The sequence below is a fragment of the Phycodurus eques genome, chromosome 19, assembly GCF_024500275.1.
Source record: "Phycodurus eques isolate BA_2022a chromosome 19, UOR_Pequ_1.1, whole genome shotgun sequence".
Taxonomy (NCBI): domain Eukaryota; kingdom Metazoa; phylum Chordata; class Actinopteri; order Syngnathiformes; family Syngnathidae; genus Phycodurus; species Phycodurus eques.
Genome location: NC_084543.1, coordinates 10900651 through 10928050, shown reverse-complemented (window position 1 = coordinate 10928050; position 27400 = coordinate 10900651). Strand labels below are relative to the sequence as shown.

General features: G+C 40.7%; 6 protein-coding genes across 11 annotated transcripts in view; 3 read left to right on the top strand and 3 right to left on the bottom strand.

The window, feature by feature from the left end:
• Positions 1 to 4907, bottom strand: part of grid2ipb (glutamate receptor, ionotropic, delta 2 (Grid2) interacting protein, b) — a 28412-nt gene extending 23505 nt beyond the window's left edge. For both annotated transcript variants that reach the window (XM_061663903.1, XM_061663904.1), the window contains exons 1-4: positions 4756 to 4907; positions 2126 to 2379; positions 1718 to 2047; positions 1466 to 1620 (exon numbers count right to left, since the gene is read on the bottom strand). In XM_061663903.1, coding sequence (XP_061519887.1) covers positions 1466 to 1620; positions 1718 to 2047; positions 2126 to 2371 — 731 coding nt within the window. In that variant the 5' untranslated portion in view covers positions 2372 to 2379; positions 4756 to 4907. The remainder of the gene's footprint in view (positions 1 to 1465; positions 1621 to 1717; positions 2048 to 2125; positions 2380 to 4755) is intronic.
• Positions 4908 to 5718: 811 nt separating this feature from the next.
• Positions 5719 to 9744, top strand: zdhhc4 (zinc finger DHHC-type palmitoyltransferase 4). Of its 4 annotated transcripts, none has more exons than XM_061706100.1 (7): positions 5719 to 5891; positions 6176 to 6240; positions 6356 to 6429; positions 7182 to 7360; positions 7454 to 7579; positions 8293 to 8537; positions 8744 to 9744. In XM_061706100.1, the coding sequence occupies exons 1-7, from the start codon at positions 5879 to 5881 to the stop codon at positions 9041 to 9043; spliced, it is 1002 nt and encodes a 333-aa protein (XP_061562084.1). In that variant the 5' UTR covers positions 5719 to 5878; the 3' UTR covers positions 9044 to 9744. The 4 variants fall into 4 exon arrangements, with proteins under 4 accessions (XP_061562084.1, XP_061562086.1, XP_061562083.1 ...); XM_061706102.1 differs by having other exon boundaries at positions 5719 to 6057; XM_061706099.1 differs by having other exon boundaries at positions 5719 to 6240; positions 8844 to 9744.
• Positions 9745 to 9961: 217 nt separating this feature from the next.
• Positions 9962 to 14575, top strand: pgp (phosphoglycolate phosphatase). The gene is given in 4 exon segments (XM_061706616.1): positions 9962 to 10628; positions 10630 to 10822; positions 12506 to 12555; positions 12557 to 14575. Coding segments are annotated over 4 exon segments (927 nt in total). The 5' UTR covers positions 9962 to 10226; the 3' UTR covers positions 12839 to 14575.
• A 107-nt stretch (positions 14576 to 14682) lies between these two features.
• On the top strand, positions 14683 to 17480 carry bricd5 (BRICHOS domain containing 5). The gene is made up of 6 exons (XM_061706618.1): positions 14683 to 14775; positions 14845 to 14976; positions 15046 to 15198; positions 15279 to 15386; positions 16523 to 16676; positions 17109 to 17480. Exons 1-6 carry the CDS (start codon positions 14707 to 14709, stop codon positions 17201 to 17203), a joined length of 711 nt encoding a protein of 236 aa, XP_061562602.1. The 5' UTR covers positions 14683 to 14706; the 3' UTR covers positions 17204 to 17480.
• On the bottom strand, positions 15097 to 21538 carry mlst8 (MTOR associated protein, LST8 homolog (S. cerevisiae)). Its single transcript, XM_061706615.1, has 10 exons — positions 21494 to 21538; positions 21079 to 21226; positions 20621 to 20672; positions 20384 to 20546; positions 20096 to 20171; positions 19852 to 20004; positions 19078 to 19202; positions 18808 to 18971; positions 15953 to 18042; positions 15097 to 15145 (listed from the first exon to the last, which is right to left on the bottom strand). The coding sequence occupies exons 2-9, from the start codon at positions 21205 to 21207 to the stop codon at positions 17924 to 17926; spliced, it is 981 nt and encodes a 326-aa protein (XP_061562599.1). The 5' UTR covers positions 21208 to 21226; positions 21494 to 21538; the 3' UTR covers positions 15097 to 15145; positions 15953 to 17923.
• Positions 21539 to 22015: 477 nt separating this feature from the next.
• Positions 22016 to 27161, bottom strand: meiob (meiosis specific with OB-fold). Of its 2 annotated transcripts, none has more exons than XM_061706328.1 (13): positions 26950 to 27161; positions 26721 to 26778; positions 26436 to 26567; positions 26280 to 26352; positions 25988 to 26183; positions 24583 to 24683; positions 24388 to 24440; positions 24136 to 24231; positions 23886 to 23975; positions 22751 to 22895; positions 22478 to 22664; positions 22313 to 22399; positions 22016 to 22236 (listed from the first exon to the last, which is right to left on the bottom strand). In XM_061706328.1, exons 1-13 carry the CDS (start codon positions 27004 to 27006, stop codon positions 22123 to 22125), a joined length of 1389 nt encoding a protein of 462 aa, XP_061562312.1. In that variant the 5' UTR covers positions 27007 to 27161; the 3' UTR covers positions 22016 to 22122. The 2 variants fall into 2 exon arrangements, with proteins under 2 accessions (XP_061562312.1, XP_061562313.1); XM_061706329.1 differs by having other exon boundaries at positions 22751 to 22877.
• Between the last annotated feature and the right edge of the window lie 239 nt (positions 27162 to 27400).

Below are 27400 nucleotides of genomic sequence, written 5' to 3'. Positions count from 1 at the left end.
GCATGCAGGAGTCCGCCACCACCAAGTGTCAGGTGGAGATGGACCACAGAGAGGAGGTGGGGTTTGGAGCAAGATAACGAGAGGAAAATACGACAGAGCAGAAGACAAATATCCCCTTGGCGAGAGTGTGGTGGAAAGGCAAATCACAAGGATGGCATTAATAATGTTAGTGCTGTATGTGCAAGTAGGAGCAACTAAAGGTTTCTAGGTGGACATGTTCTTCAATTATTCATGGGTAAAATGAAGGTAGAAACACACTTAAAATGTTAAAATTGCTTCATATTGGGGAAAAAACTGCCTGCTCTTTTCATGCTGGAAACCCTTCTTACAGTATGTGGATAGTGGTGTAGTAGTTGTGGGTAACCAGCCAGAATAGTACGAGAATAATTGGCTGCTTTTATTGGCTGCACTTGTAGAGGAAGTCCAATCTGTGAACAAACTGTCAAGGGATGGAGAAGGGGCGTGGGGAGTGGGGGGGGGGGGGGGGGGCTGAAGTCTGGCCAATAGACAAAGAGGTAATTCTGGCTGTCTGGAATGTTTTTTCTTTCACATTATGTTATTTGGAGAGAATATTTTTTTTTAATAACCTAAAACACCAGATGGACTGCTTCACAAATCTAAAAAGAACTCGATCGGCAATGTTTGAAAACCTACATTGGGACTGCACTGATTGGTTGGACGTCCTGTCCGTCATATTCATTATAGGCCAATCATATCAACATGTTGAAGAGTAATTTATCTTGCAAAAAATTAACAAGCAACTGAACAGCTGAAGCAAATACAGTACACTGTTTCCATCAATAAAAGCCATTAGGGGTTTAATGATGATATCAGGCAAAATCCATTCTAATCTTTTCATGGGCTGCCGCTGTGTACAAGCATACAGTTTCACAATATCTAAACCTCCTGTACAGCTGCACCTTTAATGACTGAATATGAATATGGCTTGTCATCATAGACACCCCCATGCTGAGCAATCAGTCAATTTTGCCAACGAAAAAAGCCTTACATGTTCACTAATACTAATGAAAATGTAAGAGACTTAAGGGTCACTGTGGATTTAACCTGGATGGCAGATGGAACCCACCTAAAGCTAAAGTGTACATTAGCAGTGAAATGGTTAATCCAGTCCTAAACAGCCTCTTTAGCTACTACTGTAAATAAATCCCTGTAGAATATTTGAGTGGGATTTCTTTTGTGATTAGTTTTAGTTACATACAAAACAAAGATAAAAACAGGTGACAAAACAAAATGGACATTATGGAGAAGTGCATGAAAAGCACATACCCTTACCCTCACCCTCAACCTACCCTAGATTACTACCTGCTCTAAATGGAAGGAAATATTTTAGGTATTTTTCAGATTGAATAACTCTTCCGATCTGCTGTTGTTAATGTTAACCTGTTCCCTTCATGTAGTTTATGTATTAAGCTTTTTAGATGCAACATGAGCGGAAGCCTCTCACCTAATGCTGGAGATGAGCTGTCGATGGTCATCAGTGATAAGGATTTCAGGCAAGACCGATGCCAACCAGTCGACATTCTTCTCTGTGGCGTATTGTTTCAACACACTGAAGAGTCTGTCTTTAACGTTGGGCTCGTCGCCCAAAATCTGCTCAACCTGATGGCGAGATAATAATGATCCAAATCGGTATCATTTTACCTTGGCTAGGGTGCCCTTTTAGTTATGAGAGTAAATATTCTGGCAAGACACCTACATTCCTGTTGAACTCCATAGCCTTGTATCTGCGGTCCATTCTTGCGCCTTGCCCTCCGATCTGACTATCCTCCATGCTGACGCTGCGTTTCTGCCTCGCACCGAGGCCCAGCACGCCCAAGCGTAGCGTTCTCCCCTGGGAGGACTTGATGAGCGCTGCGGCCGTCTCGTGCTGCCTGACGGGGATGCCGTTGACCTCCATGACGCAGTCGCCAGCCCTCAAACCGGCACGGCCGGCTGGGGAGCAGGGTGAGCAGTCCTCCACCAGCAAGGGGCAGTCTCCCACAATGGTGAAGCCGAAACGGCCATCAGGACCAGGTATGATGTCCATCTATAAACCAGAAATACACAATACGGTGACAAAGAAAAGAGCAAAAATCTTCTAAAAAGTATTAGCTGTATATCAAACCTGCTGTATGCGAGACACCACTCCAATGCTAGGAGGTATGTTCTTCTGAGTCTGGGCGATGGCAACGACAGCTTGCGGACCCAGCGTTGACACGTTGTGGCCTTCAATTTCCAACACTTGGTCTCCAGCCTGCAGGCCGGCCAGTTGGGCACTGCTTCCTTCCTCCACAGACAGAATGTAGCTTGGTCCATTCCCACAAAGCTGGAATCCAAACTCCTCGGGCCAGCCCTGGTTGGATGTCGGCATGCTGAGGACTGGAGGGGAAAAAGTGTGTTATTAGATTTATTTTTATTTGAAGGAGGAAATGCCCTGGGAATTTTCATAATCCAATAGTTCCCAATGTTGTAATCTTGATTTCACTTTGGGGTAAGAAAAAAAAGGAAGCAAAAGATGCAAAATAAGTCTTACCTAATGTCACGGATGCATTCAAATCAAATAACACTGCACAAAAACTGTCCATCAAATAATCCACTGCTGGAGAGAATGCAGTCTCTTCTTTCTCCTACTATTGCCTAAGTCGCACTACTGAGTGGATTTCTCCACCCTGAACCATGACATACACCAGCGGTCTCTGACCTGGTTCACAAACTGCATAGGACCCAATTAAATTGAGTCCTCACAGAGATCGGGACCTTAATTACCCTGGCAGACAAACGTTTCCCTCAGCACGCATTCAAGTCTTTGCTGCAAGTATCTTAATATAACTACAAACTATAGTGGCAATTAATAAGCACACAAAAGTTACAATTGGAAACACTCAAATGTCAATTAAGTCATGTGATAGTTCTGACCCAGTGTGACATACAGAATCGCAAACATAGGGCTGCTATTTTTTGACTACATAATACAAAGAAAACACAACCAAACACTCACAGAAATCTTTGGATTGACACCGAGAGCTCCGTTTGTTCTGACGCAATGAGGATCTGCCTTTTTTGTTTTGCAAAAACTTCTTCATCTTGACCCTCTACAGATCCAGTGGGTCTTCCCAGGTAAATGTGGACAAAAAAATAAATAAATTCACCCTGATCTATGAAGTCCCACAAATAGGATTACAAAATCCAAATGAATGAAGGCTGGGAGTGCATGAAAAGCAAGCCGTCTCTCGGTGAGTTTGTCAAGGAGTTGGTCCAGCATCTCATCCCTGATTCATCCCAGGGCCAGGCTGCTCGCACAGTGTTAATCAGAAAACTGGGACACGTGTACTTCAGTTCCTTAATAATTCACTCTCCAAAAAGGGTATTGTGAGGCCTCATTTTTCTATAAATACACCAATGTGTCTTTTTCCGCCTCCTCTTCTTTTGGCTAGCTGGCTCTCAGAGGAACTGCTCCTGGCCCAGAATCACTCTGGGCTGTTGTAAGGAAGCCTGATCATGAGGGCTAATTGGAACGTCAGCCTGGAATTCTGTTAGTCCACGCCGTGTTCTGTATGTGTGCACGCTTAAATGCTCAGTCCATTGAGAAGCAGCAGGGCCCATTTAAAATTAAGGGCTGCAGGATTAGACAGATTATGTGTTGAATCTGTAGCCCATCCTCCACCTAGCCACATAACTTCATAGTAGAAACGCATGCTCATCATCTCTGGCTGGATATTAATACTCTTACTACTAAAGTCAAAGGATTTTGTCATGATCCACTCTAAGTTAGTTTTTCTTTGTATCAGTTTCCATGCCTTTGTATGGAGCACAGGTAGTGGGTTGACAATTTTTTTGCTTGGTCCGATACCGGTCTTGAGACCAAGACTAGGTCTCGAGTGTTACGACACCACTGGCAACCATGTTGATGTTGAATCTCGTCTAACAAGTCCAATTCATTCATGATGTCATTTCATTCCATAGTTCTCGCCTTATTTGAATCTGTCTTGAAAAAGGAAACTAACATTAAGCAGACAATACAGGCAATTTCAAACCCTGCACAATAATGGTTTCAACGTTTTGTGAATGATGTTTTTGGGTTGACAGAACCTTCAAATGTATTAAGCTATCTAGCAAACAAAAACCTTTAGGTCAGATCTGTCATTTATTGCTTTTAAACAGCTTGGTTTGGGCTTTCTTAGATGAAATATGAAGTATGTGCACGGGTAGTGGAGTGGTACATGTTGCTACATTGTTGAAACAGATTCTAGTCTGCTTCCAGACTACTGTTGAGGTGCCCTTGAGCAAGGCAACTACTCTAGCTGAAGCGTACTTTTGTCCCATTCACTCTGACATCTCGACTTGCATGTGCACATGTGTGTGATCTGGTTCTCTTTATGGTGTGCAACACAAATACACAGCAGAGTAGGAGTTGAATTTCCCCATTGAGAGACTTTGATAAGTATAATAAAATGTTGTTAAAAATAACACAAAAGAGACGAAAACACAATACAGAACAACCAATAGGCTACCAAGAAACTTAATAATTAGACAGAAAGGCTTTATCATTTTGGATGCATTTAATCCTACTTCCAAGACAGACTAATGACTGTCACTTTATAGGCTATTCAGTATTATTAAATGACCTCAGTCTTGATGAAGAAGTCATCAAAAAGCACATGTGAGATCAACAATATTAGTACTGGTAAATAGGTGAGCCATTTCTACAAGCAAAAGGTCAAATGCAAAGTGGCACCTAAAACATGCATCCCATACCTCTTTCAACAGGATCAATAGCTCCTGGACAACACTCTACTTTTCCGCAACGTGAGCTGCAATATGAGTCCTGGGCCCAGTCAGCAACCAGATCCAGATGGTGTCTTGTGATGCCCTCCTGGCTTTTTTTCTCAGTTGATGTCAGTGACAGAGATGTGAGAAAAGAAATTTTTAGTCCATTATTCTGATGATTTAAAAAAAAAATCATGTCATGCATAGAGTAGGCTGACAGTCAAGAAATTACATACTAAAACTGCAGCCAAAGTAATAAGCATAGTGTTCAATTAATACCTCCCTGATAGTTTCAATCATGACGCTAATTGAGCATTGTACATTGCAAACAACTCTGTATTGGATCTCATTCGCAGTGGTACATAACACACTTCTTTAAACAAGCTAATTTCTTATAATTGGTTTGGTTACAATGACTTTTATTTTATTTAGTCCATCATGTTGATTCTTGCGTATTGCACAACTTTGCTGTATTTTACACATCTTATTTTCATTTTTATATTTTCTAAGATTATTATTATTATTATGAATGATGAGTCACATGTGCTTGGTGTATGGACTCTGTTATTGTATTGTATAACTGTATGATTCACAACAGACTTTAAACAACATCACTAAAACATGAGTTTGTAAGGGTTTTTTTTGCATACAACATCGTACAGCTTACTTCAATTCATGGGAAATAGGATCAAACACGAAAATACATTTTATTTGTTGTGTTACGTTGACGTTATCACGCTTTCTTTTTCTTTTTTTTACTATGTTAAGCATTTAAACATTTTATACATGACAATAACAATACAATTTTAAATATGACATTATTGTTGTTTACACAAAACATTAAATTCATACTTGTCAAGAAGTAGCTTTAAGCTTAGTTGTCATTTCCAAACTGTATCAGTCTGTTCATGAAGGTTTAGTCCCACCCACCGCAGTTAGCTTTGGATTTAGCCACATTGGTGCTAAGGAAGTAGCATTGTTTACAGGAAATAGCTGTTGTAGCGTAAAAGTGAAGCGGATAACCGCGTCGCTCGCCACAAAACCTTAGCAACTATGTTAAAGTGTGATAATTTTAAGTTCAAGTTTTGAGAAGAAATGAAGGGGATGACCTATGAGTCCAGGCGGTACGGATAACGTGTACTGTACCTTGCTAATGCGAGCTTCCGAACGTTAACCTGTCCACCTGACTAGTTTCAATGTGACGGGCATTTCACTTTTGTCATACGTTTTGCTCCACCTTTGAACAAATGACTGCGAACATTTGATAGTGGCGATAGCACTGGCGTCGCGGTGAGTTTGCACCGCGAACACCTGTTGTTTTTTTCCCTGAAAGTAGTCCCGTGAGATATGGATTTCCTCACTCTGTTTGCTATTTACGTGGTGGTGGTGCTGACGTGCATCGTTTTAGTCTGCAGATATTCGGGGCAACAGCAAAATAATCCATTCACTATTCTCCTCAACACAATATCAACGGTAAGCCATGTGGAGTATTTAGTGATATTTCCATTAACTGACTCTGGAGGGCGCTGCTGGAGTAAAAGGTAAATGAGCATGCCCGGTGAGATGTACTTGTGTTTCTCCCTCACAGGTAGTTGCACCAATTACTCCAAAATGGCTCCAGCGGTTGTTCCAGGGAACCTTGCACAGATTGTTTCATCAAAGGTATTGTACACTACGTTTGCACAAGGATTCACTTTATACTTGTACATAAAAGAAACCCTATGAAAAAGCAACCCTTCTTTACAAAAATAATAATGCATGATGGAATAGAAAGGCAGAACTTTTTGATATTGTAATGGGCAGGTGCCAGATCTGACCCTCCATCTGCATCATTGAACGTGGCCTGCGAAAGCTTGTCACAATTTTTCTAGTTGTCATGAAAATGATGATAACCAAATGCAGGGGCAATTATGCCATACGATTTGTGTGTGTGTGTTGTGTATGATTATTAGGGATCCCATACATAACATATTCGTTAAGGGACAAGAAGTGGAACTGCCTCATGTCCTCGCAACACGTCTACTGTGTAAACAAACACAGTGCAGTTCAGCTTCTAGCTCACGGACGCATGATACAAACACAACTTCCATCGGTGTTTACACAGCATTTGTCTGCATCCTTCATTTCCTAAAAAGAAGACAAGCTATTGACGTCTCACTTTCCTTTAAAGAAAATATTCAAGCTGTTGTTGAATCTGTTCCTCTTAACACAAAACACAAGTAGTTTTGCATTTTATTCCCTTACTGTGCCCGATGTGAACCAAACCGTAACTTTTGAACCAAGGTATGTACCCTAAGACATGCCCCCAAAACAAGTTGGACACCCTTGTTGTGATCAATAATCACATCTCAATATTCTATTTTCACTGCTCTCAATATTCAATATTCTAATGTGCCAATTTCTTGTCACCGTAGGAGCAACATGTTCATCTATCTGCACATCTTTTTGGAGGGCGTTGTGTATGCAGAGTTCACCTATGAGGTTTTTGGTTACTGCAGAGAAATGGGCATCTCTCTGACCAGGCTGTCTGTGCCTTACGTCCTGCTTGCCATCAAGACTCTTTTCTACTACCTTTGCATCAAGAGAGATCCTGGTATCTTTTTGGCTGTAAATGAAAAACCTGTATCATGTGTGTGTCTTGTCTGTTTCACTCTCAACCTGTTCTTCTTTTGATACTATCTGACAGGCACTGTGACAAAGAAGAAACTCTCTGGCCTTTTAAACATGTATCCATACGACAGGAGGCTGTTTCACCCGGGCATCTCTTGCCCAACATGTCATCTTATCAAACCTGCCCGCTCCAAGCACTGTAGTGAGTTCTTTGTTTCTGTTGTTCCAGATATTCTCGACTCCATGAGTTTATTGTTGTACTTGGAGTTCCTTTCTCTACCTTCACAAAGACTGCATTTGGATCTTATCATTTCTGATTGTTTGTACCCATACCTATGTTCATTGCCTCTGGCATTGAGAAATCTTTTGTTTAGCAATAGCAGAACAACTGACATGCCATATTTTCTCAAAATGTGGCCTCCACTCTCATAGAGAGAGAGAGAGAGAGAGAGAGAGAGAGAGAGAGAGAGAGAGAGAGAGAGAGAGACCCACGCCCAATTTACACGCACAGTTCGTCCGTTATTCCTTTTCAGGAAATAGATAAGAGGGGGTCCAAGTAGGTAGCTGTAATTTCCTTTACAATATCAATTACCGCCTCCAGAGCAGCAATCATATTTGGAGCATCTGTAAAGATAAAAATTATTGTATATTTATTGGGGACGGGACTCGATTAAAAATAATACAGCTAATTAATGAGGCTTTATAATGAATTAATCTTGATCAGTCACATTTTAATTTTCTAACAATATTTGTCCTAAAAAGCAACTTTTTTTTAATTATCTAAATGGATTGTAGTGGACGACTGTATCAAATGACACAGATGAGGAATATTGTTAACCATCGTAAACCGAGGACCCTTGTATTAAGATTTAAAATTGTAGGAAGTGTTCACTATAAACAGAATTTGTATTTCAGGGGTGTGCGACAGGTGCATTCAACGTTTCGACCACCACTGCGTCTGGGTGAACAACTGCATCGGTGCCCTCAACACGCGTTACTTCCTGCTTTACTTGTTCAGCTTGTCTGCAATGGCGGGCGACATCGCCATCCTGACTGGCGATATGCTGCTTGAAGCCGTGCTGCTTTCAGGGCTCCTGAGGGCCGTCTACATTGATGAGTACGGCCAGCAACAGCCAACCGACCCGCTATTTGTCACACAGGTAAGAGTCAAAACTGCTGTTTTGAGTTCTTAACTGGAGTAAAATGCTCGAAAAAAATAATATGCACTCTCACAAAAGTGAATACATCCATCACATTTTAAAAATATTTTATTATATTTTTTGATGGGACAACACTGAAGAAATTACACGTTGCTGTAATCTAAAATAAGTCACATTGAAATGTTTTCCCTCTTTTTCCTTTATAGCATCTGTTCCTGACCTTCCCTCGAATCGTCCTTATGCTGGGCTTCGTAGTCTTTGTCTTCTGCCTGCTAGCCAGTTATGCCCTCTTCCTTTTCTTTTTAGTGCTCATCAATCAGACCTCCAATGAGTGGTACAAAAGTCGAGGCTACGTTTGTCAGCACTGCCACCCAACTTCCGCAGCCGACCATTTCTGTAGCACGGCGCCTCACAACTCTAAAAGAAACTACTACAGCCGAGGGTTCCTCCGAAATTTGGGAGAGATATTTTTTCCTCGAGAGCCGGTTGGGAAAAAAGACACTTAGGAGAATGTCTCTGTGCTGTTTACGTCTTCAAATCAACTACGGGTTCCGGGGAAATTAAGTCACCCGCACACTGTTATGGCTTGGAAAAGTTCCCTAACTAAGGAAGAACACATGCACTCTGCATTCCTTTGTTACTGCTACATCATTGAAAAAATGTTTACTCTACTAATATTTTTTTTTTTTTTAGGAGGTTCTGTGTAATCTGTGAGGGGATTTCTATATAAAACATTTTTCTAATATATTGACAGACTTGGATGAGTGTCCCTCAGTTATTTTGTTTTTTTGAACAACTAAATTTGATTTATTCGTAGTGAGAATTATTTTCTATTGAGTTATTTACATACAATGATGTTGCCACAACACACAAAATAGAGTACTAAAATTCTGAATAATATATATTCAACTGCAGTTTTTTTCACATTTGTCACTATTCAGATGAACTATTTTATCACTTAAAATATGTTCAATGCCTCCATAAATAATAATTGAACTTTAGAAGGCTGCCTGAAGAACTGCGATGGAGAACTGTGCATAACCACTTAAACGCTATGGTGCCTCTGAACTGAAATGCAAATGGGGGATAATGAGGATTTGAATGCTAGTTAATGCAATCACTGCATATCATGGGGTTCACTGGATAGCAGTATATTTAATATGAAAATTGTAGTTACAAAGTATTTGGACTCAGACTTATGACTTAAGTGCACTTTTTTATTATTATTAGATTGTTAAATGACAGCTAATTTAAAAACTACAGGACTTTCCAATATTCATTTCGATATTACCTAAGTTAGGAACGTCAAATATTAAAACAGTATAAAAAGTCATTTCAAAAGGGAAATTGTAGGCAGGCTTGAAAAGTGACGCATAACCGGAAGTGGGCGGTCCTTCTTTGGGGGGGGGGGGGGGGGTCCTGTGTCTTTAAGCCGGTGCGGAAGTAAAGTAATTGCTGTGTTACGACAACGCTCACTAACAGGTCAGCTTTTATAAAAGTATTGCATGATACACTTTTTCTTTTGAATTCCAATAAGTGGGACTCGTTGACGTGTTCTAACTTGCTTTGTAGTTGTAACCCAGGGTTGTTTTCATTTTCCTGTAGGGAGAGCAAACTGCCGTCGTTTGCGCGAAGCACAAATTGAAATAGCGTGTTTATTTTTAACTCTTGGGCTCCACTTGTCTCCTCATGGCCGGGTCGAAATGCGTGCGACTTAGCGGCGAAGTAGCCAAGCAACTGCTGGACTCTGTGGACAGCGTCCTGTTTGACTGCGACGGGGTGATCTGGAGGGGGGAACAGGCCATCCCCGGTGCCCCTCAAGTCATCAATTTGCTCAAGGAACACGGGAAGAAAGTCTTCTTCGTGACCAACAACAGCACCAAGACGAGGAAGATGTACGTGGATAAAATGTCCACACTGGGCTTCAACGCGACCGAGGACGAGGTGTTTGGGACCGCGTACTGCTCCGCCATGTACCTGAAGACTGTGTGCAAGCTGCAGGGCCAAGTGTACCTGATCGGCAGCAACGCCATGAAGCAGGAGCTGGAGGCGGTCGGCATCCAGCAGACCGGACTGGGACCGGACCACGTCCTTCGGCAAGCAGACCGACTGGGCCACCGTGCCTCTGGATCCTGAGGTCAAGGCGGTGCTGGTCGGGTTTGATGAGCATTTCAGCTACATGAAGCTGAACAGAGCCATGCAGTACCTCACCCGGACGAACTGTTTGTTTGTGGGCACCAACAGAGACACCAGGCTGCCTCTGGAGGGGGGCACGGCCGTCCCAGGTAGGAAGAACGCTGCTTGCATCTTGGGTCGGGTTGCATTTGTCATAATGCAGTACCTACAAAAATTAAAGTAGGTCGACTGAAATATCGGCCCACACCTCATTCACGTTAGTTTCATTCAGTCCCACTCCCAATTATCTATGCCAGCTCTCTCAACTTTTTACTCCAAGTGCCACCTGAAAAAAAAATAAAAAATACTTTGCTCTCCAAGTACCACCATATTGACCAATGTTAAAATTCACTCGTGTAGTAGGCGCAAGTCTTCACCAAAAACGAGACAGACGTTTTATTCCTAAAAAGTATTATTTGTTATTGTAAACACTGTGCTTCAGAGGGGGTTCGTCATTTCATTTAAAATATAATGCACATTAAAGTTCACTAAAATGTGTACATAAATAAATATTTGAAAACAGAAGATAACATGAAAAATTTAAATTGTATTGAGCTTGAAAGCGAAATACAACTAAACTGTACTCAGGCAATGATTCATTCACGAACCACTAGAGGAAGCTTGAATACCACTTGTAGTACATGTATCACACTTTGGGAATCATTTGTGAACCAACTGTCACGTTGAAAGCACCAACTGAATGGAGCAAAAGGATGCCACACTGGGCATTAGTGGTTAGAACAGTTGCCTCACACATCTGAGGTTCATGGTCCAAGTCTCAGTTCCGGCCTTCCTGTGTGGAGTTGGTATGTTCTCCCTGTGCTCACATGGGGTTTCTGCGTGTACTTCTTTCCACATTCAAAAACACAAGCCTGTTAAGTTTATTGAAGACTCAAAATTATCTGGAGTTCTGATCGGTTGTTTGTATGTGCATGTGTATGTTCGCAATAAACTGCGCTTGCCTGGAAACCAGTCCAGGGTGGAAAGCATCAAAAAGTCTCTCTCTCAAAAAGTCACCTGGGACGGCTCAAGCTAATGAGGTGAAGCGCTATAAGCGCAATTAAGAATCATATTATAGACTGTCATGTGTCCGCCAAAGCAGCAGGGGGTGCTATAACCTAAACAATGAGGTCATTTTGTCAGAAGCCTTGAGAAATTAGTTTCCAGAATACCATGAACCTCTGGTTATTAGTGGGTTGCAATTTACATACAGTGGTACCTTGTTTAACGAGTGACCTGAGTTTTACGAAATGTCGCTCTGACATTTTTTTTTTCGCTTTGATATGTGAACAAATATTTTAGGTACAAGCGCTACATGGTGGCACAAAACTCAACTCGAAACTCAACAGTAAGCTTCCAGTTAAAGTTTACTGTCAAACTAATAATGAATAAAAGAGAATTATATGTGGTATATTTAAAACAGCCACATCACTTTGAATGTCTGCTAGTTTTATAACGCACAATGCAAAATTCCATAGATGGGCTAACAAATGGCATCTACATGGCGATATTATAATGCTTTCAGCAATTGATATTTGAACGCAAACTTGGCAACACCAAGTGTAGAAAGACAATATAATAATACCCACGGGCTTATATTCGTTAACCTCTGTGAAAAACAAATATTATTTCTATAGCTTGCTGGGTCACTTATTTGTGAAACTCTTCTTTATTTGAATATGTATGACTATTATACTGCCCCCTGGAGGCCGAGGCGCAAACACCACCCACCCCTAATTTCTTTTTTCAAGGTCCATCACCTCATTTTATGACCCTCTTCTTGCCTCCCCCAGGTACGGGCTGTCTACTGCAGGCCGTCGAGACAGCAGCCCAGCGGCAGGCCTGCAACGGTGGGCAAACCCAACCACTTCATGTTCGATTGCGTTGCCTCCCACTTTGACGTGCAGCCCGGCCGCTGCCTGATGGTCGGTGACCGCCTTGACACGGACATCATGCTGGGTTCCAACTGCGGCCTTAAGACTCTCCTCACCCTCACCGGTGTCAGCACGGTGGCTGACGCCGAGGCTAATCGGAAGAGCGGCTGCACGGAGAGGCAGGGCATGGTGCCGGATTATTACGTGGAGAGCATCGCGGACCTGCTCCCGGCCCTGCAGGGACGAGACTAAGGACTTGCTCATAGGGTCACCTAGATTCCATTGTCTTCCAGTTGTCTCGATTGTATTAATAATTTATCGTCTTTGTGATGTCACAACCAAGCATTATCTTCTGTGGTGTTACAAAAGGACACAAAGACTATATCTAAACTAAGCAGATTTTATACTGAATTATTCATTTAAATGTGCTGTTTGTACCGTTGAAAACAAGCTCGTGCCTCACTCTAAAATTAAATCGCATTTAAAGAAAGCCAGAAGCTAAGTTTTAGACAAAAAGTTATTGAATTCTACTGGAAGTCACTGGAGCAAAGCTAGTACAGGAGAAATATGATCTCTTCTCCAAGTCAGTCAGAACTCTGACAGCAGATTTATTAGATCACTGTCTACGGAGACTTGTTGGTGCAGCCTGTTAATTGAGAGTTAAAATGATCAAGAGGTGACCAAAAGCATGGAGCAGTTTTTCAGCATCAGTCAGCTTTATAAATTACTCAAAATGGACAGCAACTTCTCATTAAAAGGTAGTAAAAGGATGTGATTTGTCCAAACAAAAACAAAAAAACTAGCCTACTGTGTATCAAATATATTATCATGAAGGATCATAATTAGTTTTTGTAAAAGTTGCTTTACTAAAATATATATATATACAGTACAGCATATTTTAATATAAAATCCTCATATATTTAAAGACATGTTGGTGAAAGCGTTCGGAGCAACTGCGTCACACTATGGTATGCTAAACCTGTGCTTGCTTGTTTTCAAAAGTTACAAAGAAGTGTATTTTTTTGAAGTACTGTAATATCATATAACAGTCTCAGTGTACCAGTGTCAAGAATCCAGACTAGTATCACACAGTGTTAATCTGAGGGAGATAAATGTGTACTTTAATGAGCTCTTTGTGATGAAATCCCCTTGCGGTGGCAACTAACTGTGCAACTGAAGGAAGTGAGTTTCAGTGTGAGATGGAGTCATGTTTGCAACAGTTACAGCAAGAGGTGAACTGCACCTGCCATGAGCATTTCGGTAGCCTAATGGCATAGTTGCCCAAGTCATATTTGAACGGTTTCGGAAAGAACAACAAATTCGACAAGAAGAGTCCATTTTACTTGATTCAACCATTGCAGATTACCATGGCCTGAATGACTGAGAATCTGCACAGACAAAGAAAAAAAAAAAAAAAAAAGTTTTACCGCGCACATTGGTATTTCCTATTGCGATTGTGACAATATTCTCAATTATGCTGTTAGGCTAACAATTTCCTAACAATAATCCCGCAACCCTTGTGAGGATAAGCGGCTCAGAAAATGGATGGATGGATGGATATTCCTAATAATAGATATTTATGCTGGGGTCACACAACATGCACTGCTGATAATGATTAAAACAACCTTAACATTGCCTCCTTGCTGCTTCATGTTAGATGGGTGCTGTGTTAGTAAAGTCATCTTGTGCTTTCATCTGTCACAAGTACTCAATAATTCCATATCACCTCTCCCATGATGAGAGATGCCTTCCATGCCGTGGCTGCTTGTATGCCTTTGTCTATTGTCTGGACTGAGTTAGACTGCCAAGTGTGTGCGGAGTCCAAAATAATTGCAGGAAGGAACTCGGCGTAGCCTATCTCGAACAATTTGTGGATCCACACCAAAATGTAATGCGTTCTGCCTATAGGTCAATGGCATGAAAACAATCTCCTAGGTAAGACTTCAGGTGATTCGAGGATTGATTGAATCGATGAGGAGGGGTAGAGGGGAATGAAGTGGGAGGTCTCTGGGGATGAAGAGAGAGAAAGCAGCCAGGTGACTCGGATCTGGGACAAGCACTTGTCATTAAGCACAGATCCTTGCCGACAGCGGCGAAAGGAGCAGACTGAGTGAGGAGCCATGATGGGACACAGGATGGTGAAGTGTTGGAATCTTCCAGAGGGCACTTTGGAAGGAGGAGGATGCATGGTAAGCACATCTTTACTTGGTTGTTATTAGTGAACTGTGTCAGCGATTCCGCTGTGCATGCTTCCTTAGAACGGAGGCTCCTCGACTTCCCACCACATCCCCAAAAAAGCCCTCTGTGTCAGCCTCTCAGCTTCCCTGCTCCTGGTATTCCTGACCCTGGGCTTTACTGGACACCTCGGGGTGCCTCAACAACACTCGCAGGTTTTACATGCACCCGGCTCACCAGATCTCTCCACCTCTCTCTCTCTTCATCATCATCACCTCTGATAGTCTACACAGGCTGTGAGATTCACCGGCCCAGACCCGTCTGGAGTCCTGCTCCTCAATCAGTTGGCAGCCGTAGACCAGCAGAACGGCCTGGTGACCTTTTCTGTGACCACAGGGGTGAATCAAACATCCAAAGTGCTTTTTGACATCAAACATGTACGTCCATAATAGAGCAATAAAGGGCATACAATCTGAGGAAAATTGTCTGAGCAACTTCTACCCTGTTTTTTTTATAGGGCTTGATATGTTACCGGCCGGTCCACCAGGAGAGCTGCTTCCTGCGGACCATGGAGACATCCGACTACGAGAACGTGCACTCTGTACTTCAAGCATCAGTAAACAAGGTAACAAGGCATTTCAGTGGACATGAGTAGTGCTTTTCCACCATCTTGTCGTCTATGGGCAATTATAAATCTGTTTGTGGGGGCATCAATTACTTGCGGATTTTTGTTATCCGCCTTCGTTATTCCCTATCTTATGACCCCTGCTATGTGTGGGGGTTTCAATGTAATTTCATAATTAATGGAGGCTACTATATCAGAAAACCTGTATGACATGCATGGTCCTTTATGGACTTATATGGACTAATTTATTAGAATTCAGAAAATTTAAGTGAAATAAATTATAAATAAGAGAGTCGGTCTTTCTACCAGTTTGCAGTGATTTTTCTTAAAGAACCTTGCTCCCAATGTCTGCTCTCGTTCATCCCAAAGGTGTTTGAAATGGGTTCTTCCACACCAAACACATCCAACTATACCTTGCAGAAAAGGGACTAAGCATTGCAGAACTGTCTTGTGGAGATAAGAATTACTACTCACAGGAAACTAACAGTTCTAACCCAACCCTTGACAAATTCATGGAATGTTGTCCTTGATACTTTTGCATTCATAGTGAGGTTCTGCATGACTACCTTTCTGCTGAATCCAAGAGTGAAGAAGAAGATGCTTTTAAGGTCTCTCTCCTGCTGGATTCCTCAGAATATGTGATCCCTGCAGCCTGGGCTCTTCTTACAGGAGACTAGAGCAGACACAATGGCCTCAGTGTGTGTGGGGGGCTTTTTAGCATTTAAGACTTTTCTTTTGGAGTGAAATGCTGCCCGACTGACTTCCAGTTAGTTGTCATTTGGCAATTTGAGCAGCCATAAAGACATACACTTGAGTATTTTGCTGCATTTCTGTCATGTTGGCTCAGATGAACCAGATAACCTTAGTTAATCCATGAAAGTGGCTCTTGGAAGTAATTCACAAATTCCAAAGATAATTTTTTAATTGTATTAATTTGAGCCCACCTGCTCACATGCTGTAATTTTAGCTCCACCTGCATAATCTAATGAGTTACTGATACAATGTCATTAGAAATACAGTAGCTATTGTGGTTGTAGTTTACAGTATAATGTAGAACTGCACTGCATCATACTATTTGTTTACTGTGGCTCTAATAAGCCGTTGTAGCATCGTGGTATCTTTTTTTTTGTCTTCAGCAAAGTCAGTTCCAGCTGTCTGCGAACGAGACCCAGAGGCACACAGAGTTCTTGGGGGTCCTGGCTGCTAGTCAGGTAGATGTCTCTGCCTTGGAGGAGCCTCTGAAGCTTCTCTGTCAGGATAGGCCCATCTACTGGACCAAGAGGGCTGAAGGTAAGCGGCGCAGAACAGACTCCGGCCATCTAGCATTTACATGACACTAATACTGTTGTAATACGACCTATTCCTGTGAAGGAACAGATATGAATTTGAATTTAGTCTGACCAGTGGTTTCTGATATTGTTTGACACAAAACTGTTACCAAGGAACATGTCTGGCTGAACGGAACCCCGTGTTAAATGACTGTAACGACCTTTCTAATACTACAGTAGATGACAAGATGGAAAAAATAGCAGTGCAAAGGTTGTGGAACTATTGCAGAATCTCCAATTAATCAATCTCTCTTGGGTATTACTGGCATCTTCATGCTGCATTCTCCTTCAATGTTAACAAATGTATACTTTGTATATTAAATTGAGAACTACACATGCACTATTTGAATGCACTTGTAGTTATTTTACAACTTATTGTTTCTGTCCTTCTCAGGCCCGGGAAAACAGAGGCTGGTCTATTTCTGCATAGACATCTGCTTTCCCAACAACATCTGTGTTTCTGTGTGCTTTTACTACCTACCAGAGTAACTCAATCCTTACCAATCATCTCAGAAAAGGAGGGGAAACTTTTTTTTTTTTTTAAAGTACTGTCAACAAGATTGGGCCAATGCTGTCAGTACTTTTGAGAGGTAAGAGATCGGCAAAATCCCCGTATACATGCATAGACTCCTTCCTGGTGGCGCCCACTCCCCACATGTACCAGCAACCAGTGTTATGTCATTGTTGTTCAATAAAAAATAAAAACTGGGGTTCTTGCCACTTTGTTATGGATTAACTTAATAACACAGTACTGAAAGACCGCAACTCTGGGATGTGACTTAAAATTCATTGAAGTCACAAAATTAAAATTAATTCATTACATTAAATGAATTCATTAAACATGAGAAAAAAAACATACATTTGTTAAACTAATGGGAAACTTTAGTTACCATCAATACGTTTATCAAAATAAAAAAGGCACTTGAACTTATACCTCATTTACAGTGATTGAGTAGCAGTACATAAATACTACTACCCTCTATATATAAAACCAAAATTTTAAAGTGTATCATGAAATGTCATGCACACAACTGAGATCCATTGTTAAGTTTTAATTTTCTCAAGAGCCAGAGAAAAAGAATCAAAACCCCCAAAGATGTATATTTTATACCATTTAGAATTGGAGTCCTTTTTATGCAGTCTTGCTTTCTCCGTCACACAGTCCTGATCATCATCATCATCATCATGATCCTCTTCCTCCACCTCTACTCAGCTCAACACACTGTCATTAAAGGCCAGACACACCACGGCCTTCTGGTGGCCGCTGTACTCCCTTTTGATCTCGCCGGTCTCCACACACCACAAACGGGCCAAGTTGTCTGAGGAAGCTGTTAAGAAACAATGCAATTGCTAATTAATTTTTTTTTTAAAAACTATACCTGTATGTCAAACGTGTTGTATAAAATATGTATCAGTTTCGAATGTACAGCCAGGTGAACATTTTCTCTGTCGATGAGAGCGCAGTTTATTGTATGTTACAGTGCGTCATTGGAGGGTTTTTTGTTGTTGATACTTTTACTCCATGATTATACTACATATAATTTAGATTTTTTAAATTTGCATGTTTTCCCCACACTGGCATGAGTTTCATTCCAAGGAGATGCATGTTAGGTTAATTGAGGACTCTAAATTGTCTATAGGAGTCACTGAGTGTGAATGGGCTTATGTGCCCTGTGACCAGTTCGGGGTGAACCCCATCTCTCGTCCAAAGTTAACTGGTAAAAAAAAAAAAACAGGTCATCCATGACCCTAATGAGCAGAGGTGCTTTTGAAAATAGATGGATGGACTTTCTTCAGTGTTCTGATTAGTGAATTGGCCCAACATTTTTGAGGTTATAGCGCCATCTGTTGCTTTGGAATGCACATGTTGCCACAACCGAGGAATGTGTTTTCATTTGGCGTGAACAAAGATTTTCAAAATACTCCTGAAATGAACTTGTGGCCATAAATTCGATTGCAACCTTATTTTTTTCTTATTTCAGTATAGTATATTTGTACTGAAATAAGAAAAAAAGGCTGAACTCAATTATCTGTGACTAAACCCACATGCAGACATTTGGTCAAACATTCAAATGTCATTTGAGCGTACTGACCCGTGACAATGTACTGCGAGTCCCCAGAGAAGGCACAGTCCCACATCCAGCCTCTCGATGTCTCTCCAGGATTATTACTTTTGATGCTCAGCTCAGTCATCAGGGAAAAGTTGGACGTCCTCCAAATCTTGCAGGTCTGATCCGCCGAGCAGGTGGCCAACAGACTGAAGATGACACCGACACCGTTGTCAGGAACAGCTACACTCAACGGACACTTCATTAGGTAGGTTATGGGTGTATATTGCCAAAGAGGCAAAGAAAGAGACTCACGTGGAATCGGGGCTAAATTTGCAGCGAAGGGAGTAGCGTTTGTGTGCGGGGATCTTGGTTTTGGGAATAAGCTGTGTCACCTCATCTCCCATACCTCCAGCCATGTTCCATACATAACAGTTACCCTATAGAGGAGGACAAAAGAGTTTTATTAACTAAAAAGGTCAAGTGTGCTACTAACATATTCAACTTATCCAAGCACGCCTGCTTTGCGCACTCCAGTCAATCTGGAAGCATATAGGGTACTAACAGCCCACAAAACTAGAAACATACAATTGTCAAAACTATACCTTGCTATCATAATTAATTAGCGCCCCACTAATTTTGTTCATTTCCAATACAATCTGGTCAACTAAACATGACAGGCTCCACGCACAGCCAACATATTAATTTGATATTTTAAATTTATGTAAATTATTAATTTGTTTATTTAGTAGAATTTATATTTCAAAATACTCATTTGACCTTTACATGTTTATTTTTTTTAGTTTTCAAAACTTGATTGATTAATATTGTTTATTTTTATTTGGATTTTCGTATTTTTTGACAATTATTCAATTTAAGAATTTTTTTTTTAAAATTTTATTATTAAATTGATTAATTTTGTTTCTGTTTACTTTTTGTCATTCTGAATAGTTGTATAATTTTTCATGATTAATTTAGTTCATTATTGTTGGTAACATAACATTTTAATTGTGGAAATCAATATCATTAAATTCTAAAACTGAGATTTAAAACTATATAAATAAATCTGAAATATGTTGAGTAACTAACCGAGCTGTTGACTGCTGCCATGTAACTGGCATCGGGGTCGATGTGAACTGCGTTGACCGACACCTCTGGCTCAGGAATGAGCTGCTCATTGTGGTCCGTCTTCAGATCCCAAATATGAATCACTCCGCTCTGGTCTCCGACTATTAGCTCTGCCTGAAATCATGCATTTGAAGTTGACCAAAATCAGTGATGACAATACACATCCACCACTGTTTGACACTAGTAGTAAACAAGAATGTCCCACCTGGTTTGGATGCAGGCACACACAGTTGATTGGCGCATTCACCTGGAAGATCCTCTGACACTGAAGATTTCGTGACCTGCGTGAGATTGAGTTCAGTTTAACACATTATGTGTTTTAACTTCCTTGGTATTTGAATTTTCATACATATTTTTTTTATTATTATGACTTTACTACTGTGTTAGCACAAGTTAGTGAAAAAACACAGCGCCTTCCAACTGACGTACAAATTCCGAACTCCATCGTACTCCAAGGACCCCTGTACAGTCCAGTTATCTGGCAATGGAGTACCTCAGGTCCCATATACGAGCCATGCAATCTTCTCCTCCCGTGTACATCCAGCGTCCGTCTTCATGGAAGCCCACAGAGGTGATGTTCTTGCTAACGCCGTCATAGTTAATCACTGGGTTGGGATTGTTGGAGTTCAGATCATACATGCGGATATGCTGATAACCTTAAAGGGGAAGGCAAAGATTCGTTCTAGACGTACATACCACTCTTTGTAAGGCATTTTTAGATGCAACCAACCTGCAGCAGCAATCATACTCCTGTCAGGTGTTACTTCAAGTGAATTCACTTGCTGGTAACAAAAGCTGTCAAAGAAATAACCAAAGAACAACTTCTGATTGCAGCATGGTCACACACAACATCCATTTATTGACGTATCGTTTAGGGTCATGGGGGAGCTGGAGCCTATCCCACCTACAACCTGGACTCGTCACCAGTCAATGACAGGGCTAATATAGAGACAGGTAACCATTCACTTCTCAGATTCAGTCACTGAGCCTACGCTCCATGCACGGAAGTTAGCAAAGTGAGCCACTACATCACCAGTGACTCATCCCATTAAACTTTATCATGAAATACAAAAAAACATGGTGCAGAATCATAAGTGTCAGGGCAAAATCATTTAAATGGATTTGGAACTTGGAAACAAAATAAAAAAGAGAAGCAAATAAGCTGTGTCACATCCAATTTAAGGATACAGAGTCCTGGTGCTGGACTGTCCGCGTGCAGATCCCGCTGTGGGCCTGCCAAAAGCGGACTGTGTGGTCGTACCCGGCCGTGGCCAAAATGACCGGGTCGCTGCCCACAGTCCCCTGATTCACGTTCATGCTTAACTTCTGGCTTCCACTGTCAAAGTGAGTACAGTACACCACTGCGTGTCAATTGATATTTCATATGCAACAAAACACGAGGATAATCTCACGCTGTCAGCATCAAAATGACAACATTAATACAAGCAGCAGCTAACGTTAGCGCCGTAGCATAGCTAGGTTAAATAGGTTCGAACATCACATCTGCAATTTTAAAACCCAATATAGTAAAACTGGAACATTGCATAACAAAAAGGAATTACTTTAAATCCAGGCTTGGAAAAGTAATGTTTGTTTTGATTACCTTTGCGTTTGGTGCTGGATAACCCTGTACGTCTTTCTAAATAGTCCCCTGAGCAACAAATACTAATGACATAGTTCCGCTGAGGCAGCGTTCAGCGCTGCCGCCTCCTGAGCATTCCCCCCACCCCCCAAACTAGTTTCAAAATTAACAGTACACACACATACTGTAACTATGAAAATAGTAAATTACATATTTTATGTTGAGAAGCTGTCTTGACAACAACATGGGAATTGGATTTTACTGCCCGACTTTGCCTTTTTGCATATCACGTCTGTTGATTTATCATACCTTAGCCATTTCATAAATGTTCCAGCCTTTAACCACCTTGCAGATTGCCCGAATGCTGTCAAAATGTCTGCAATTGACTTCCTTAACTATTAGCTGATAACTAGAATTGAGTCCTGTTATGATTTAAGAGACCAGATTTCATTGATGAATGCAGCTTTATTTTAGGTAGATGAGTTAACAGTTGAAAACCTCAGACAAATACAAAACTGTTTTTAAGAACAGCGTGTACAGAATAAGAACTATATAAACACAAACTCTCATTGCTTCTGTATAATGCTTATAGCTTCTGTGTAACGCTTGGAACAGATGAACAATAGACTGTGAGTTTTGCGTTGAGGTCCTCAGTCCTCCTTTAGCAGGACTGACATGTGCTGCTTCACCTCACCCGGGTCAGCCAGTGAGCAGGCCAGGATCACCGCACGGACTCCACTCTTTGTCCTCGTGGAGGCGATGATCTAAAATGGAATGTTTTCCAACACCATTTGTAACATGCACTGAATCCTTGAGGTGGAAAGGGAATGGCGACTGTACCTTCACATATATTTTGCATCTCTCCAACAGAAAATTCCACTTCATTGCTGTTCGTTCATTATCGGTCAAATGAGTAAACTGCTCTGTCTGCAGCAAAAGGAAAAGATACAATGTGTGTTTTACCTCTAAATTTTAATGAGGAACAGTGTGGTATGTAATACTGACACTGCAGCCCAGCAAGGCCTCAGCCACTGGGCTTCTGAGGGTGCAGGCGTGCAGGGTGCCTGTGTGGTCTGTGAGGTCAACCAGCAGGTCAAAGCCAGTGGTGGATGAAAAGACTTGACCCCTCCCTGGACACAACTGGTTGGTGCAATACTGCATGCCCTCAGTCACCTGGAACTTACACTTGGCGCTGAGACACAGGACCAAAAAAAACACAAAAAAACCTGGAACATTATTCTAACTTGTACCACATCCTGTGTGCCTGAGTGAGCATACCAGCGAGTCTTGATGACTTTAGAAACACTGGAATCCAGATCGAGCTTGGAGAAGAAGCTGTATATAATGCCGTAGGAAGCCTGCGCAATTTCCTGGCCTTTTTCCTTCAGCTGACCAACCGTGTACACTGCAGTGATTGACTCCACTGCTCAATCGTTAACATCATTCATTTGGGCAATGTAGGGTCATAACACAAGGGCAATTTTAAAGCATAAAAAAGAAAACCACATTCTATTCCAGCATATTTTTCTCATGCACTCGAATACAAAAGTGGATAAAATATAAATTACAGTTTCATCACTATCTATATCGTAAAATTAGAATTTATTGATTAATTTGAGTTTGTGAGTCTGGACCATTTTCTTTTTAAATCAAATTTTCTTTTAGTCACATCTTGAGTTCAAAGCGTGTTTTCTGCTGACGTGCACTGCTTCAACTAACAGCATAGCTGTGATAAAAGAGGAGCTAGTTTACAAAAGCACAATCAGCGTTGCCAACCTGGCAAATTTTCCAAGTCCTCAAAAGCAACTATTTTTCAAAAAACTCAACTAGCAACTTAAATTTCCATTTTCCACTATGGAACAGACAAGAGGAATGGGTTAATTTTCACATTTTTCGTATGACAAGGAGCCCAGTGGAATGCAACCGCAGAGTTTATCACGCTGAACATCGCCAAAGACATGGTCCCCATTTATATGTTGTATTAGCAGTAATTTTATTAACATATTGGGAAATTTTGCTGAGGTTGCCATGCCTTACTTTTACAATTCTACATGAGAAAAGATTATGAGAGCGCTGGAGGGGGTGAGAAGTTACTCTTCGACTTAAGTAAAACAAAAGCATAACTTGTTTCGAATAATATAATTGTCATGTACTTCCTTTATAGGCAAAGAAGAAAAATCAATCACTAATCAAGTTGGATTTTTTATGAATTTTTTTTTTAGATTTTATCACCCACCCTTATTCGAAATATTTGTTTTTGATCCATTCTGAGATCTTAAGCACTGTTAAACCACACATTCTAATGTATCTCAATGGGGTATCAAATATCCTGCTACAGTATATTTCACATTAAAATACAGAGGGTTTTCTTATAATAATATCAAGAGTCAATCAAGTCTTTATGATAAGTTACCTGGCACATCGTCTGGCTTGTCTTGTTCCAGAGCACCGGATTCCAACATCTCTTTAGCATATCTGCACAGCAGGCCGGCCTCTTGCGTGTCTGACAACAAATGATGATTGACATGTACGGCAACAAAGACTCATCTTGAGCTTCAACAACATTGCTGCTGAACTAGTTCCCTCACATAACTTTTTCAACATTTCTCTGGTTTAATTGTGAACTTTTATGCTTTGCTGAAACGATGTGGTGACATGCTTACCAGGATTGACAGTGATAATGGTTTTGGAGTTGACTGTTGCGGCCATTCCGTTGCGGAATCTGTCAAAGTTAATCTTTGTATCCGCTATAAAGATCACTTGGAATGAGGAATCAAGTCAAAACAAGCGTAAGTCATCTAAAAAATAACAGAGCGTTTCATCTCAAGTGTCCACAGTTATGCTTGCCTTTACTAAGGGAATGTTGATGGGACGTGACAGGCAGTAATAACATTCAAATAGAGATTCATTCCTACCAGTCCCTTTGGGCACTGAAGTCTGAACAAGCTGAATGGCTTCTCTGTCCCAACTGTGAATGAATCAGAGGTCAGGAAGTTAGTCTGGAGAGGCCAGCATGTTCAGCTTGATCTTACCTAAGTCAATCTGATCGTAACAACATCAAACTGACAAGGAGGAGGCAAAAATACAACACTTGTAAGCGGGACACACACCAGACGAGAGGGAATGAGGAGACCAACTCATCAAAAAGCTTCACTTCCAGCCTCTGTCCCTGGCGTCCATCTGATTTCTTGAAAAGTTTCATCTCTCCAATCTGGCAATGAAAATGGCTAGCCATTAAATAGGAATGAATTAATTACATATTTGTTCTTCTTTCTGAGCTCTGATGAAATTATGTTAATTTAAACCAGCGGACAAGTCAACTACAATATAATGGTAATGAACATAACACGTTCCAGGGGTTGTTCAACCTGTCAATATATGAATATATATATTCATATATGGAATTTTCCCAAGTACCAGTATATTTAATATGTAGAGTATATTAGACAAAGAAATCACCAGTTCCACGAATCAAACTTATCCCATCATAAATCTTTTAAATGATGTATGGGTTATGTTTAAAGAAACATTTTGTTGTTAGCTAATCGTCATACAGTATATCGTCACTGTTGGGCTGAAACCTCCTATGTCCAAATTTGGGCAATTACACTTTATTTTTATTTTTTAACAAATCTGTACTTGTGGTCAGTCCCAACATGTCTGGTCAATAATTTGTAAAAAGAACAATCTTAAGTGTTGAAAGCTGCTTACTCTCTTTGACGATGCAGTGTTAATGGCTTAACTGAAAAGTGATGATTTTTAAGACGTGAGGATTGCACCCGTTGCCACCTCTATGCAATGACAAGAGGCTATAAACCTTTGTATAGTAAAATGTATAGAACACGTTCTGGGTTTCAGTGATAGGACAATTGTATTAATAACAAATGACTTCTGTTACAATAGAAATGTTCTGCTTCTCTTTGTCCAAATACAGTTTTGATTCTGGATTCTTGTACAGTTTAGACCATAATTAACTTTACATTTTTAAATGTGTTAGTCGAGTTCCAAGTTGTTGAACAACCTCATTGTTCGTGCTCCACCAAAGGCTTTGATGCTGTTTTTTTTGTTAACATAAATAGTTAAAATATGAGGTATAGCAGTCGAATGTAATATGATCCTACACAAAAGTAGAATCAAAAAAATATCTGGCGAACATACTTATGCTTGGGGATACTTCAAAAGGGCTATATTGGTAAACACTTGTTAAGAACTGCATACTGAATGGTGTTTCCAGTAAAACTAGCTAAATGAACAAGCCTACAGTACAGTACAGTTATGCCTTTGTTATTGTGATGCAGTGTACAACTACATCATTAAAATCTACAACCACAAAAATATATGCCTTGGTAAAGGTATACCCTTCTGACAGTGTTGGTGAAAGATATTTGTGTAATAGCAGACTATCTGCTAAATCTCTTGAATAGGCTCCCATTAGATTATGTAGGTGTACAAAATGTGGCTGACAAGTGTATTAAGGTGCATTTATATGCAAATTGCAAAAAGTAAAAAACCTACTGCTTTCACGGCAGCGAGTATGTTTATAAATGATCCGTCCAGACTCTGCCCGTTGGCCACAACGTCTCCCAGAGGGTAGAAATCTCGAGACTCCTTGACTGGCATGTGAATCAGTGGCAGCAAGCTGTCGCTGGTGTCCATGTCGACACACAGACACACTTGGGAATGAGCTTCTGCCAGCATCAGCTTGTAGGGACTGAGAGAGAGAGAGAGAGAGAGAGAATTGTGACATTTGACTCCCTATTGTAACACAACAATTGTGTGTAAACTATGTAACATGAGTAGTAATGACCTTGGTGTTGTAGGACAGAATTTTTCCTCCCTTTCTGGATCTTTGGTGGACACTAATGGATTGTCAATAGTGACTGTAGATATAATAATATAAGTATGCAACAATATCAAAAGGTTAAATGGTCAGGGAAAAATCTTGGGCGGGGTGGAGTCTTACCAACATCACCGATATTGAAACTGTTGGACAGCCCGTTGATGTAGCCATCATTTCCCCAGGCCGACACGTTGATAAAGAAGTCTGGAGAGTCCTTTACGGTGAAGCCAAAAGTGTATCTGTCCACACCAGCATCTGAAATTCACACGGAGAAAGTAAATGAGAAACTATAACTATACTATAACTAGTCTCCAGAAGAGAGCGCTAGTGGACAAGACACGAAAGCACAAATTATTTCATAATTTGAGCGTACTGTTTTTCTAATGAAAGAATAAATTGGATACATACTTTTTCTGTCAGGGAAGCTCTTAACATCACTTTTTCCTATGATGATGCCAACCACTTTCTGGAAAGGATACAACATTGTGAAGAGAATAGCAATCCACCATAAAAAGCAGATAACTTTCAACGTTAGTTTACAACAACTTCATACCATGCTCGAAATAAAAATTCCAAACCACTTTCTCGAAAAAACTGTTACTTAGTAATTTTGTCAAAAGAACATTATTTTACTTACAGGGTGAGACAGTTTGGGATGTAGCTCGGAGATGCTATTGTAGTTAATGGCGGCCATTTTCTGCACTTTTACTAATTAACTATGCTTCCTAATAATGATAAATACAATATTTCAGCAAGTCCAATAAGGTACCGAGACCAAGAATATCTATGTATACCTACAACAAATACTCGACGTTTTGCAAGACTGTGTCAGTCTTTTTTCAATCTTGTCAGATTTTATCGGGGCAAAATGTCTTCATGCACGACAGGTAGCAGCTAGTTTCTTTGGGGCCTTTGGGGTAGTGGGAAATATCAGAATTATGCAAATATCAAGGCTATCGTTTGAAAAAACCTGGCTAAATATTGCGTTTGAAAGCTGGTTTTGTACACTGTACTTGATACTCTGCAATATTGATGGTGGTTATTTTACACAAAACGGCTAATTTTTTTAAATAGATAAACGTCTTCAG

Excerpts from the sequence above, each read along its gene's own strand:
- zdhhc4 (XM_061706098.1), top strand. The coding sequence starts at position 6,115 with ATGGATTTCCTCACTCTGTTTGCTATTTACGTGGTGGTGGTGCTGACG. Across the intron at positions 6,430-7,181 it reads CACAGATTGTTTCATCAAAG|GAGCAACATGTTCATCTATC; the intron begins GTATTGTACACT and ends TTGTCACCGTAG. Across the intron at positions 7,361-7,453 it reads TTGCATCAAGAGAGATCCTG|GCACTGTGACAAAGAAGAAA; the intron begins GTATCTTTTTGG and ends ACTATCTGACAG.
- bricd5 (XM_061706618.1), top strand. The coding sequence starts at position 14,707 with ATGATGGGACACAGGATGGTGAAGTGTTGGAATCTTCCAGAGGGCACT. Across the intron at positions 15,199-15,278 it reads TGCTTTTTGACATCAAACAT|GGCTTGATATGTTACCGGCC; the intron begins GTACGTCCATAA and ends TTTTTTTTATAG. Across the intron at positions 15,387-16,522 it reads TTCAAGCATCAGTAAACAAG|CAAAGTCAGTTCCAGCTGTC; the intron begins GTAACAAGGCAT and ends TTTTGTCTTCAG.
- mlst8 (XM_061706615.1), bottom strand. The coding sequence starts at position 21,207 with ATGAACGTGAATCAGGGGACTGTGGGCAGCGACCCGGTCATTTTGGCC. Across the intron at positions 19,203-19,851 it reads TGGCAGCAGTCAACAGCTCG|GGTAACTGTTATGTATGGAA; the intron begins GTTAGTTACTCA and ends CCTCCTCTATAG. Across the intron at positions 18,972-19,077 it reads AAATTTAGCCCCGATTCCAC|TCTGTTGGCCACCTGCTCGG; the intron begins GTGAGTCTCTTT and ends TGTCATCTTCAG.
- meiob (XM_061706328.1), bottom strand. The coding sequence starts at position 27,006 with ATGGCCGCCATTAACTACAATAGCATCTCCGAGCTACATCCCAAACTG. Across the intron at positions 24,232-24,387 it reads TTCAGTGCCCAAAGGGACTG|TGATCTTTATAGCGGATACA; the intron begins GTAGGAATGAAT and ends CCTCATTCCAAG. Across the intron at positions 23,976-24,135 it reads CATTATCACTGTCAATCCTG|ACACGCAAGAGGCCGGCCTG; the intron begins GTAAGCATGTCA and ends ATTTGTTGTCAG.